This window comes from Equus asinus, chromosome X (assembly GCF_041296235.1).
Source record: "Equus asinus isolate D_3611 breed Donkey chromosome X, EquAss-T2T_v2, whole genome shotgun sequence".
NCBI classification, from domain to species: Eukaryota; Metazoa; Chordata; class Mammalia; order Perissodactyla; family Equidae; genus Equus; species Equus asinus.
This window is the reverse complement of record NC_091820.1, coordinates 110,437,393-110,449,638: the sequence shown is the minus strand read 5'-3', so window position 1 is coordinate 110,449,638 and position 12,246 is coordinate 110,437,393. Positions and strand designations below refer to the sequence as shown.

The 12,246-nt window shown below is 46.1% G+C and overlaps 2 protein-coding genes across 2 annotated transcripts in view; one reads left to right on the top strand and one right to left on the bottom strand.

Moving 5' to 3' along the window:
• Nucleotides 1–3,453, top strand: part of KIAA1210 (KIAA1210 ortholog) — a 64,605-nt gene extending 61,152 nt beyond the window's left edge. Inside the window, exon 11 of the mRNA XM_014838667.3 lies at nucleotides 1,321–3,453. Coding sequence (XP_014694153.3) covers nucleotides 1,321–1,553 — 233 coding nt within the window. The 3' untranslated portion in view covers nucleotides 1,554–3,453. The remainder of the gene's footprint in view (nucleotides 1–1,320) is intronic.
• Nucleotides 3,454–6,027: 2,574 nt separating this feature from the next.
• Nucleotides 6,028–12,246, bottom strand: part of LONRF3 (LON peptidase N-terminal domain and ring finger 3) — a 194,318-nt gene continuing 188,099 nt past the window's right edge. Inside the window, exons 11-12 of the mRNA XM_070502769.1 lie at nucleotides 7,684–7,825; nucleotides 6,028–6,627 (exon numbers count right to left, since the gene is read on the bottom strand). Coding sequence (XP_070358870.1) covers nucleotides 6,554–6,627; nucleotides 7,684–7,825 — 216 coding nt within the window. The 3' untranslated portion in view covers nucleotides 6,028–6,553. The remainder of the gene's footprint in view (nucleotides 6,628–7,683; nucleotides 7,826–12,246) is intronic.

Genomic DNA, 12,246 nt, shown 5'->3' with positions numbered 1-12,246 from the left:
TATTAGCTTGTTTTAGGAAAGTCTAATTATTATGACTACTAGAAGTCCAGTGTGTAAGGTTCAGAGAGTCTTCCAGTCTTTTACCCCATCAAGGAAGCTGTAAAGGCACAATATTATGATCACTCACTTATACATTCCTGTAGCTAGTATTTAAGAGGAAAGAACCAAGCTACCTTCCAGTTCACATCAAAGCAGTATTTTCTCACCTTCTATATTCCCAATGAAACTGTTGAAAATAATCCACCATAAAGGCCCAATGGTATTGAATTGTTTTTTAACTATTTAAAAGGCTTGTTTCAGCCACTTCATATTCTGAGCAGGGATGTGAGAGGTGGGGAAATGTTGAAAGCTGAAAAAACACTCTGCTGGGATAGAATAGAATGTGGTCTTATCAGTAGGGTTGTGTGCCAGAGGGATGTTTTTTCAGCAGGAGCAAGAGGAGAGGAGAATGGATTTACATTGCATCATCTTTGTCCTCTCCCTTAGGTCCCTCATGAAGAAATTAACTAGACTAGGAATTTAGGAACCCACTGTCTGGCCATGAAATAGCAGTGCCTGACTATAGCTATTAATGGCCTCATGGGCACTGTACTCCTGCCAAGTGGTTCTCAACTCTCACTGTGCATTAGAATCACACAGTGAGTTTTTAAAAAATTACAGATGGCCCTGGCTCCATTGCTAGAGATTCTAATTCAGTTAGTTCGGGAAATGGCGTGGGCACTGGTACTTTTAAAAAGAGCCCTAGGTGATTCTAACGTGTAGCCAGGGTTGAGAACCACTGGTTGAGTCTAAGCCATGAGTCAATCAACCATAAAGCAGGATGAGGGAAGGAATAGAATTGGGGAATAGGGAGGTAGTCTGGTTGGTCAGAGCAGTTGGTACAATGTCATTTAGCACAGACTTTTACTTTTACTGGATGGATCTATTGAGTCATCAGTCATTTCGCACAACATTGTGGATTAGCAAAACAAAAATAATATTACCTTATTTAAAATTTAAAAAACTGAACAGATACCATACAATATGTTTCTTCTGTAGTCTCACTTCAAAAGTGTAAGACAATCTAATAATAGCCATCCAAAGACCGGCAGTTATAGCTGTGGGTATTTTCTCTCAGACCTTCCCATGTCCAGGCCCCTGTGGTCATAGCCATATTGATTTTACATCTTTGACATACCACCAATGGCAGTGCCCAAGCACTGACTTTTAGAAGCCAGAAGAAACCTGAAAGGAGGAAAAATTGTATTGGATCTCATGACGCAATATCAGTATCTCTGGGGCTTCTTACTACTTGTGTTTTATTTGCTGTTGTTCTGGTAGGATTTGAAGATCTGAAGATATTTCAAGTGCCTGCCATGGGAAAAGAAACCCGGCGATCTTCAACTCTCCCAGCCATGTTCCAAGAGCCAGTTGAGCCAGTTGAGGTGGTTGCGCCAGTGGATCCAGCTGATCCAGTGGAGCTGGTTGAGTCAGTCGAGCGGGTTGAGCCAGTCTGGTTCTCCCTGGCCAAGAAGAAAGCCAAAGCGTGGAGCCAAATAGCAGAAATCATGTAATCAAATAGCTCCTGGGTAGAGCATCAGCATTTCAAATGATAATCGCCAATAGCTGTATTAATGCCACAAAGTCATTTTTTTACTGTAACCATTTTTTATTAAGCAAAAGAACCTTAGAAATGGGAATTAAAGCTAATAATTATTTGAATGAAACAAATGCCATGAATGCCTAATCTTCAATAGTCACTGCCAGCACCTGAAAACTCAGCATTTCCTCTATGAAACTATGTAAAATGTTTGCACTGCTGTAGAACTGGGAAATCTTTGACTTTGGACAATATGCTTTAGAAGGGAGAAAGCAAAAACACTTCGTTGGGGCAACTAAGAGATGGACATTTCCCTTGATCAAATAAATTTATTCTAATGGAAATGTCCAGACAATTTGGCCTAAGGATTGGCTTTTGGGTTTTATGAGCCTAGTTAAATGCTTCAATTCTTTGGTTGCTGCTCCAGGCTTTGCAAAGGCCCCTAGAAGAGGTGGTGGAAGTAAAAATTCTGGATCTTCAAGAAAAACTTTGCACAGCCAGTCCCCTAATCAGCCCACTGCCCTTTGAAACACCTTCTTTGTCTCCCTGGAGGACCCCAATGCCTGAAACTTATACAGAACTCTCTCTTTACACATGCCCCATGTCAAGCTGTTGCAGGTCCAGCAGCAATGGGCACCTTCCTATGATGTGGAACATTTCTTAGGGATTATCATACTCCTCTGGATGGTTAGTCCATTAGTGTTTGACCTCTTGCCTCAACACCACTGTGACCCTCTCCAGTTGCTCAGAAATGTACTGGATGTCGTACACACCCTATTGTTGAAGCACTTAAGACCCTGTCGAAATTCAAAATTCGACAGACGCTAAAAGCTATACTTTCAATGGGCAGATGGGAAGCCCTCCACAAGGAAGCCTAGGGCCACTGGAGAGCTGTCTTTCCCCCTGGCTCCAATCTTAAGGTGGAGAACTCCATGTAGTGAAGCTTCTAGTCCCTTCCCCTCAGCAGGCTCTGTTTCACAAAGTTTTAGCCCAAAGCAAGACTGCCATCCCAAAGCCATAGAACAATTAACTTTCTGCTAACTGGAAGCCTTAAGTGATTAAATCAGCCTTTCCCTGCCCTCATTCCTAGAGGCACACACCTCAAAAGTTACTAGGCTGGACAGCCCCCACCTCCCCACTGAACCGCTCACCCCAAGTCCTTCCTCTCTATTTCATCCCCCAAACACACCAAACACTGAGAACTCCCTTTGGATGCCTGGACAGGACCTAGCTCATTTTCTTAGGAGCCCCAGAAGTGTCTTCTCAGTCTACCTTTCACTGTGTCTTCCTCTGTGACCTCAGGGTTACTTTGCTTAAACAGAAATGCAGGCTTAGACATAACTGTGCCTTTGCGTTCTGAGTGGAGTGCTGCTTCGTGGAAAAAAAAAAATCAGAGAGGGAGTGAGCTGCCAGAGCTTATTTAAACCCCTGGCGCTTGGTTTTGCTGACGACAGTATAATGTGACATTGCACAATCATATGCTGAAATTTGCATTTTCTGTATAAAACATCTATTTTTCCTGATACTGTATCTTTGCCTTTTTGGTAATTCTAGGTTTTTGATTTATTGACGTTGATTTGCTTTGTATTCCCATAGTGAACCGTTCCTTAAGGTTGATGCCCTTTACCAGGTAATTCTGGTAGATTAGCTGTTATATCACCCTTCCCCCTTCTCTCAGGGTGGACCTCTATTAGGTAATTCTCACTCTAAGAACTCTCTATTAACAATGACTTTTCCACGCTTAACAACAAAACCCTGCTTTTAAGTAACAAGATTAAGTTTTAGTAATGCCTAGAGGCACATTCTGACAAGTTTTCAGCTTCTTTTGGCATTCTCGATTTTTGCTGTATGCAAATAAATTTAATAACACCTGTTCTGTTGTCTGTTTCTGTCACAGGGGGAGGGAAATTGAATAGGATATTGGCAACTCAAACCCAAGGGTTGTAAAAGAAGCAAAATGATCTTAAGAGGTTGTGCAGGGCATAAAGGGCCCCCATGCAGGTGTGCCTGACTAAGCTGATGGCCTCCAGATGGGTATTTGTATGGGGGAGAAGTGGTATTGAAGAGGAGGTTTTCATGTATGTGAACACCTGGGGGACAAAGAGCCAGATGGGAGAGAGAATGCACATGGGAGTGAGTAGAGGGGGCAAGACGGTGGTTGTACTCCAGTCTGGCCCAGGGACTAGGTCTAAGTTCTGTAGAAAGATGGGCTATTGGAACAAGTCATTGGCAAAAGGAAGGTGCCTCACTGCACTCAGGTAACATAGTGTAACACGGAATGAGCAAGGGGAAGGGGTGATAGACCAGATGTTTAACTGGGCCCTCCTGTAACATTTGTAACATTTGCAGGGTTCAGAAAAAGAGTTCAGCTGGGGATCCATATACCGTGTCTAAATATTTGAAATGTTTAAATCACCTAATAAGGCATGTTGTAGTTAATGGTTTATCTCCTTCCATGACAAATGTACCTTCATAACGACCTAAAAGGCCAAGTTGGGATTTAGAATTGGTGGATTCCTCTCAGTGCTGTTCCAGTGGTGTGGGAAGAGCTGCTCCCAGTCCCCTGCCCTGCCCCTGCCCCGGCTCCTAGGCCAGGCCCCATCCGTGTTGGGCATACAACCCTCCCTTAGGCCTGGGAGCGCCTACGCCAGCCGTGCAGTCAGCCCTCCCGGGGACAGCCGCAAGAGGGGCACGCAGGCCCTGGCAGCCGTCTTGGGACTGTTAGGGGTGCCAGGCACCTGGAACAGGGTCTAGCAGGGACACACCCCTTGTTCCCATGCGCTGGGCTCCTGGCCCTGTAGGGAGGGGTGTGGTTGGAAGGGAGCCAAAGTGGGGCCTCTAAAGCATGGAGCTCAGGACAGAGGTCCCGCTTGCCTGGGTCTAAAAGCAATACTATATTAACAACTAGCACAGCAGAAGCATTAACAAATCAGAACCGGTTTGAAGGCCCTCAAATCACACCACTTGGCCTGCCCTTTCAGTTTAAATAACGGTGACAATGAGCCCTTTGCCTTCTGTCTCACCATGTGCTTCTAACCATAAGGAATACTACGTGAGAATACCTTTTAAAATGTCAACCCTGGTGACCAAAAAGAGAGTTGTGGGAGTGTTAAGTTTACTTCACTGTAACAGACGCTAATTAAGTACCTACGAAGAGGAAAACTCGTTGCCTAGGGCTTTGGGAAAGAAGGATAAATAAAACCCTTTAAGGGTCCAACCATTCAGAGGTTCAGTCCAGGGGTTGGTGTTGGTGGAGTAGCATATATTATATATGTTAGATTATATATATATAATGTGTTAGAATACGACATGTACCACCACGGAATATAAGAGAAGGTATCAGTGCTACCAAGTGGGCACCTAGGAAGCCTTAAGCTATTGCAGAAATGAGGCTGTCTAGTCTCAAACCCCCGTCTCTTCTCCTTCTCTGATCCTCTACTCTGGTCAACTTTGACTTTATCCTTTTTTTTCCTTAAACAAATTCCAGAGATAAAGCCCATTCTTTCTCTTTCCTCTTTATTTTTCTCATTATTTATTATGAAATATTTCAGATCTACATAAAATTATAGAAAATACTACTATGAGCATCCATTTACCCACAACCCAGCTTAAGAAGTGTAACATTACAAATACCATTGAAGCCCCCTGTGGAGCCCTCCCCAGTAGGATCCCCTCCCTTTCTTTTCCCAAGAGGTAACCACCATCCTAAATGTGGTGTTTATCTTTCTAACACATGCCTTTCTGGTGCTACATTTGTATCTGTCTTCAACATGCATGCCTTTTATGCTTTATGTGTATCCACAATCAATATATGGTGATTATATGTTTTATTAGACTTCGTATACATGGTATCAAAATGTTTGTCTCCTTCTGGAACCAGCTTTTTCCCTTATGCATTTTTCTGCTGCTATCACCCAATCTTAGTCCGTCTGTGTCTCAGCCACTGAGTTCTAGTCTCCTCCCTAGTGCCCCCTTGCCATCCTGTTCAGTTGACCTGCAACAGTCCCAAGCCAGTGAATTAAGGCTGGTCCTACCCTAGGTGAGTCTCAGCTTCTTCCCCTCTGGCTCTAAACCAGTGCTTCTCAAACCTTAGCTGCATCAGAATCCGCTGGAGGGCTTGTTAAAAGACGGTCACAGATTGCTAGGCCCACTCTCAGAGTCTCTGACCCAGTTTATCTTGGGTAGAGCCTAAGAAATGCTGGGTGATGCTGCTGATGCTGTTTGGGGACCAAACTTTGAGAACCACTGCTCCAAATCAGTGTCTGGGCCCAGGCTTAGCAGCAGCATCTGGCCTCCAGGCAAGCTGGGCCATCCACGAGGTTTCCTTCAAAACCATGCTCCAGAGCAGCGCTGCCTCATAGACATATAATGCAATCACATGTGTAATTCTGTTTTCTAGTAGCCACATTAAAAAAGTAAAAAGAAACTGGCAAAATTAATTTTAATAGTATATTTTAATTCAATATATTATCACTTCAACATGTAATCAGTATAAAATTATTAGTAAGATATGTAACTTGTTTTTATACCTGTAGCACATCTCAAATCAGACTAGCCATATTTCAAGTGCTCAGGAGCCAGATGTGGCTAGTGACTAACAGTGGACAGTGCAGCATTAAAGGCTTGACCTCCATCTCTCTCTTCACAAAATTATTTTAAACTTGACATTTTAACTTATTTTGAGCTACAATAAAATAATAAAAATAGGCTTACCAAATGGTGGAAAGTGATAAGTCTTAATGAAGGTACAGTAAGCCAAAAAAAAAAAACGAGGTAAAAGATTTGTCAGGATTATTTATGTAAATAAAATCTGCCTTCATTTCAGTTTATTAATTTAAAACAAATTTTTTAACTAGAAGAAATGCTGTCAAATATATCTGCAAAATGTAAGGGAAAAGTCAGATGTCAGTGGATGTCACTTTTGGGGTGATGAAGTTGGAATGAAATCAGTGTTGATAAAATTCCCTTGGGCTTCTAAAAAACGAAAAACCTAAAGGGTGAAGAGCAGGTTCGTTCTTCTTTCTCCATCTTCTTTCTATTCCTCCCAACTGCAGGATGAAATGAGAGAAAATTAACAATTATACAGCATCAGCCAGCACCAGTCACTTTCTAAATCTAAGAAAATAGTCAGCCCGAGTATAGCTGCTGCATCTGTGGGCTGTCTCAACAGGCAGAGAAGAACACCACGTTGTGCTCTTGTAACCTGCACCCTTGGCTATAAGGTGCTCGTGCAACCGATGGCTTCAATCATGCGATCATACCAAGCTTGTCTCCCTCTTGCCCAACACCACAAACGCTTTGTTTTTTTTCCTTGAGAGGCCATTCTGGGATTTGAGGAACTCGCGTCACCTTAAGCGCCTGTGCTCATTCCACAAATGCTACTCCCTCACCCTCCCAGACCCTTGGTTTCTATATCTACCATATGACAAAGAGGCTGTTAGTACGAAAGTCACAGCTGTGAAATTGCAAAAAAGAAAAAGAAATATGTTACTCATTTAAATATACTCCAAGACAAGATATACCTTAAGACTTAATTACCAATTCAGTGATAAACAATAGTCACACTATGGCTAAGTTTCTTGTCTTTTGACTGTCACACAAATACAAAAATCTACAAGTGGACAAATGTTTAGGTATTAATCATTGAATGCGGCCCTTGAAATTCTTGACGTTTTGCTCTTTGTAAGTAGTCACATTTTAAAAGGCGTTGTCTCCCCGTTAGTACAGGAGACTGCATTTCTGTAGCCAAGTCATGAAGGCCCAACTAGTGGACAGCACAGCTACTTTGGCTGCTGCTTCTAGGAATGTTTTCTAAACAAATATTGGCCTTAGCTACTGAGACATTTACTACTTGTTAGTAGACTTACAGGTGGAGGACAAAGGACGTCACAAGAACCAATGAGTAGCCAGGAAGTGTATTGCGGGACAGAATGCATTTTACATTACTAGGTACACGAGTATTCTAGTAACATTCTAAGTAGATAAAATTGAATTTTAAACAAACATTTCCTTAATTAATTTACTGGAAGAATTAAGAAAAATAAAGCTGTCAGTAACAGGTAAATGCCAGCAATGGTTGGGTGATACTCAATTTAGACAGATACCTGGATTTTCTCGGTGTGCTGTCTGTGGGGTCCAGAGCGTTTTCGGGTCCTTCTTGTTTTTTGTTAAACTTCTCTTTTTCGTCCTTGTCTTCAGCGTCGTGGGCCTCTTCATTCGAGTTTTCACACCGATATTTAGTTGTTTCTGTAGTGAAGGATAATACAGATGTTGGGACCGGACATTCACAGAAAAAGTCCCAATTCACAAGGACTGGGGACATCCAGTACTGTCCCCTCGGGAGCAGCAGGCGGCTCGACGTAACTAAGAAGGGAGAGTTGGGCACCTTCCGGCCTACTGGTCGGAGCAGCGCTTGCACGGCCCTGCCTTTCCTCCGCTTGCTCGTTTGCGCGGTGGGTGACATGACTGCTCTCTTCCCAGGAACCCACCCCGCTGTGCTGCTGGTTGTCTCTGGCCCTCGGAGAAGGGGGATCCCAGTGATCGGGGTCTCATGCATTCTGTATGCTTCGATCAGAACTTGCTTGTGCAAATACCTTTTGCTTCAAGGACAAACTCTATGGTGAAGCTCATTAGTTCCTGCAGCCCCTGGACATTTAATTTTGCCAGAGGCTCCCGTATGCGGATGTTCATAATGTTTGGGGATCAACTTTCTAGAATCTCGAATCTGGGAAGCCACGACCCCCACACAGGCGTGCCATCTGCTGCCGCCCTGCCGCTTCCTCCCGCTCGCTTCCCAACACCACCGCCGGAGGCGCTCAGCTCCCCAAGCAGAGGCGGGAGAGGGCAGCGGGCTTTCCTCAAGACCCTGAAGGGCCTTCTGGCACCGGGCCCATTCGCCCCCCAGCGGGTTGGGGACCCCGACCCGCGGCCTCACCCGGGGCCGGCGCTGGGCGGGCAGGTGCCCGGGCGGTGCCCACGGCACGGCCCCGCAGCCCGACTGAGAGGCGGCCCGGGCCTCGGATGGACGCGCCCGCCCCGCGTCCGGGCCCGGCTCCTGGGCCTCCGCCCGCCCGCCCGCCCCGCGTCCCGGCCCCGCGCCTGGGCGTCCGCCCGCCCGCCTCGCGTCCCGGCCCCGCGCCTGGGCCTCTGCACGCCCGCCCCGCGCTCCTCACCCTCCGGGGCGGCAGCCTCCTCCGCGGGCTCCTGGGTCGCGGCCCCCGCTCCCGGCTCCTGGACCGGCGGCAGGGCGCAGGCGGCCGGCTCTGGCGGCGCCGGCCCGCGGGGCGCGGGGCGCTGGGCCTAGCCGTCGGCCGCCGGAGGCCAGGGCCGTAGCAGCACGTGGTTCTTGTAGAAGAGGCGGCGCAGCAGTAACTGCGCGAACTCCAGGAACAGGAGGCGTAAGCTCGCCCGCGGGAACTGCGCCGCGTCCACCGCCAGGCGGCCCGCCGCCGCCTCCTCGCCCTCCTCTGCCGGCTCGATGTCCGAGTCCTCCTCGGCGCTCCCGCCCTCCGGGCCGCCGGCCCCCGGCTCCCCTGCCGCCTCCCCGAGGGCTCCCGCCGCCGCCGCCGTGACTCTCGCCGCCCCGTGGGGCCCCGAGTCGCCGACCAGCCCGTCGCCAGCCCCGGCCGCCAGGGCCCACGCCCCAGGCACGCCCACGGGCCTGTCCAGGCCACCTGCGGCCAGGTCTCCTTCTCCTGCGGCAGACATGGCGCCAGGCGGTACCTCAACTGGGGCGGCGATCAGGCTGTGGCGTCGACAGCAAAGATGGTGGCCCCCGAGGTGGCCGCCGCTGAGGGGAGGCTGTGGGCAGTGGGGCCCGGCCTGAGGCGGACCGACGGGGCGGCAGAGGAGTGCGCCGCTGAGGGGACAACAGTCTGTGGGGTGCCCGAGGAGGCCCCAGGGGCGAAGGGCAGGGCAGCAGTGTCAGGAGAGGCGCCTCAGACAGAAGCGGACAAGGCGCGAAGAGCCTGCTAGGCAGGTGACGGGGGCGGGGCCAGAGGTCAGAGGGCCACGCCCCCTCACCATGAGCTCCAAGCTCATTTGCTGAGAAGAGGGGATTGACATGTCCTGTGTCCAATGAATAACCAATGAATGACTCAGGTTCTAAGATTGCTCACAATCACCTCCCTGTTCTTTGAGGCCTTAGGGTCCTGCGCTACCTTTAGGTCCATTCAACTCCTATCCTAATTTTGCGATTGTCAGCACAACTATAGCACTTCAATGTATTGACAACCTGGGTTGGGGAAACTTCTTCTGTAAAGGGCAGAAAGTAAACATTTTGGGTTTGGGGGAGCCCAGAGGTAAAATCCAGACCATTATGTAGGTGCTTATATTAACAAGAGAGAGAACAAATGTCCAAACATATTTTATTGTTGAAACTGAAGATATAATAATAATTGCATACAATTTTTTCAATAATATAGGACTATTAATGAGAAGAATGGAATTCTTTTGGGGGAATAATACTTTGCTTAATTGGAGTTCAAAGTTAGTGTTCTTGAAATTGATTGCGTATGTTCATCTGTTTATCTGTAATGAGGTTTTACATAGTTCATCTTTGCAAATGTCTTTTCACACAGATATTGGAAAATATTGATATCAATCCATGAAATAGGTACTTCTAAATACTGATATCAATCCACAAGCATATGATTTTAATTGAGCATATTCGTCTCTTGGAAGACATTTAGAGAATTCTATTAGATTGTTCTCTTGGCATTTGCCTTTTAGCATGTCATTACACTGCAGATTAATCACTTCCAACTGGAGTTTGTGTGGAAGCTCCTCAATTGCACAGTTAGGTGGGCTTGAAGTATTGAAATTTCCTTTGTACTTGCACAGAGATCTGAAAAAAAGCTGCTGGAACTCTAGTGTGAGCTTGGCTATATATCCACTGCAAATTTGTGTGAGAATAGAGATTTTGCTTCTTATTTTACCTTTTGACAGCATAAGAAGCATATAAAGCAGCCTGACATTACTTTGATTCAAACAATGTTAGTTGTCATTGAAATGACTTTACCACAGCATAAGTTTTGTACATAAGTACTATTTGCCTTGTAATTTTAGGTTGAATTCATTAAGACATGTTACCAAACCTATAACAAAAGCTAATTTCCAAAGCCATTCAGTGTTCAATATTAACAATTGAGGGAGATTTTCTCAGTCAAAAATAATTCAGAGGCTGGCCCGGTGGCTCAGTGGTTAAGTGCACATGTTCCGCTTCGGTGGCCCAGGGTTCACCGGTTCAGATCCCAGGTGCGGACATGGCACTGCTTGGCAAGCCATGCTGTGGTAGGCTTATAAAGTAGAGGAAGATAAGCACAGATGATAGCTCAGGGCCAGTCTTCCTCAGCAAAAAGAGGAGGATTGGCGGCAGATGTTAGCTCAAGGCTAATCTTCCTCAGAAAAAAAATAATAATAATTCAATCTCCACCCTGAGCTCAAAAAAAAATCACACACACACGCACAAATGCACACACCCCTTTACCACTGCGAAGCCATAGAATTGCTGTGTAGTTGGGAAATTCAGGATATCTAGCTTGTATTTCTGACCAAAGTTCACAGAACTGCAATGGTTAAGTTCATGAAAGTGAATGAACTTCCCCATTGACACTATTGGTTTAATAATACATGAGAGATTCAGATATTTTCTGCAGTGTAACTGGTGATAAATAATATAATGAATAACTGTACAAATTAAATGCCTTACATTTTCACAAGTTTTACATATTTGTTCACTAACCCTTTTTCTGTTCCATGCAGATTTTTACGACCATCAGTTGTAACACATCTTAGCAGATTCCACTTCAGGTTATACTAAGTTAGTGTTTTTTTCAACTTCTTCAAAAATATTCTCCCTAGAGTTGTTCCATGCAGACTGTTCACAGATACTGATTCTTCAGTCACTTTAAACTCAGCACTGACTCCTCAAATAAACAACAACCACCTAGCAAGATTAATAACATCTGTCAACTCATGAAGCTACAGGACATACACTCCAGACTCTAGGCATTCAATCATTCACCAGGCATGTACTGAGCACTCACTATATGCCTGGAGTTGTGCTAATGAGTTCCCATCCACAGATGCATAAGACTCATGGCTTGCCCTAGTTCATGGTCTAGAGAGGAAGACAGACACTTGGACAATGATGACACAGGTGTCAAGTACTAAAACAGGGATAAGCATAAAGTCCTATGGGAGCATGGGAGAGAGAATGATTAGCTGGGGGGGGGGGGGGAGTGGTGAGTGGTGGGTTGGTGCCTGAGAAGGTATTCAAGAGGAGGCATTGCACCTGGATTCTGAAGGATCACTGAGTTTACTTAGCAATGAAGAGTGGCAGGGAAGGGGGAAGAAGGAGGTCACTGCAGGTAAAGGAAATAGTATGCATAGTGGAAGAGGTGTGTATGCGTGTGTGTGTGTGTGTGCATGTGTGTGTGTGCACCTGTCCAGGAGATGAAATGACTACAGCGTGGGCAGAGTGACAGATGGGACTGGAAAGCAGATTGAGACCATAATTACTACTACTAATAATTAATTATTACTACTAATAATTATTACTAAGAAGGTCTTCTGCCTCCTATATGAGCACATATTCCTCTTTGCGTCACCATTCCCTTCCTCTCTTGCCTAGCACAGTGCCCTCCCATCCTCTTCACCTCCTATCC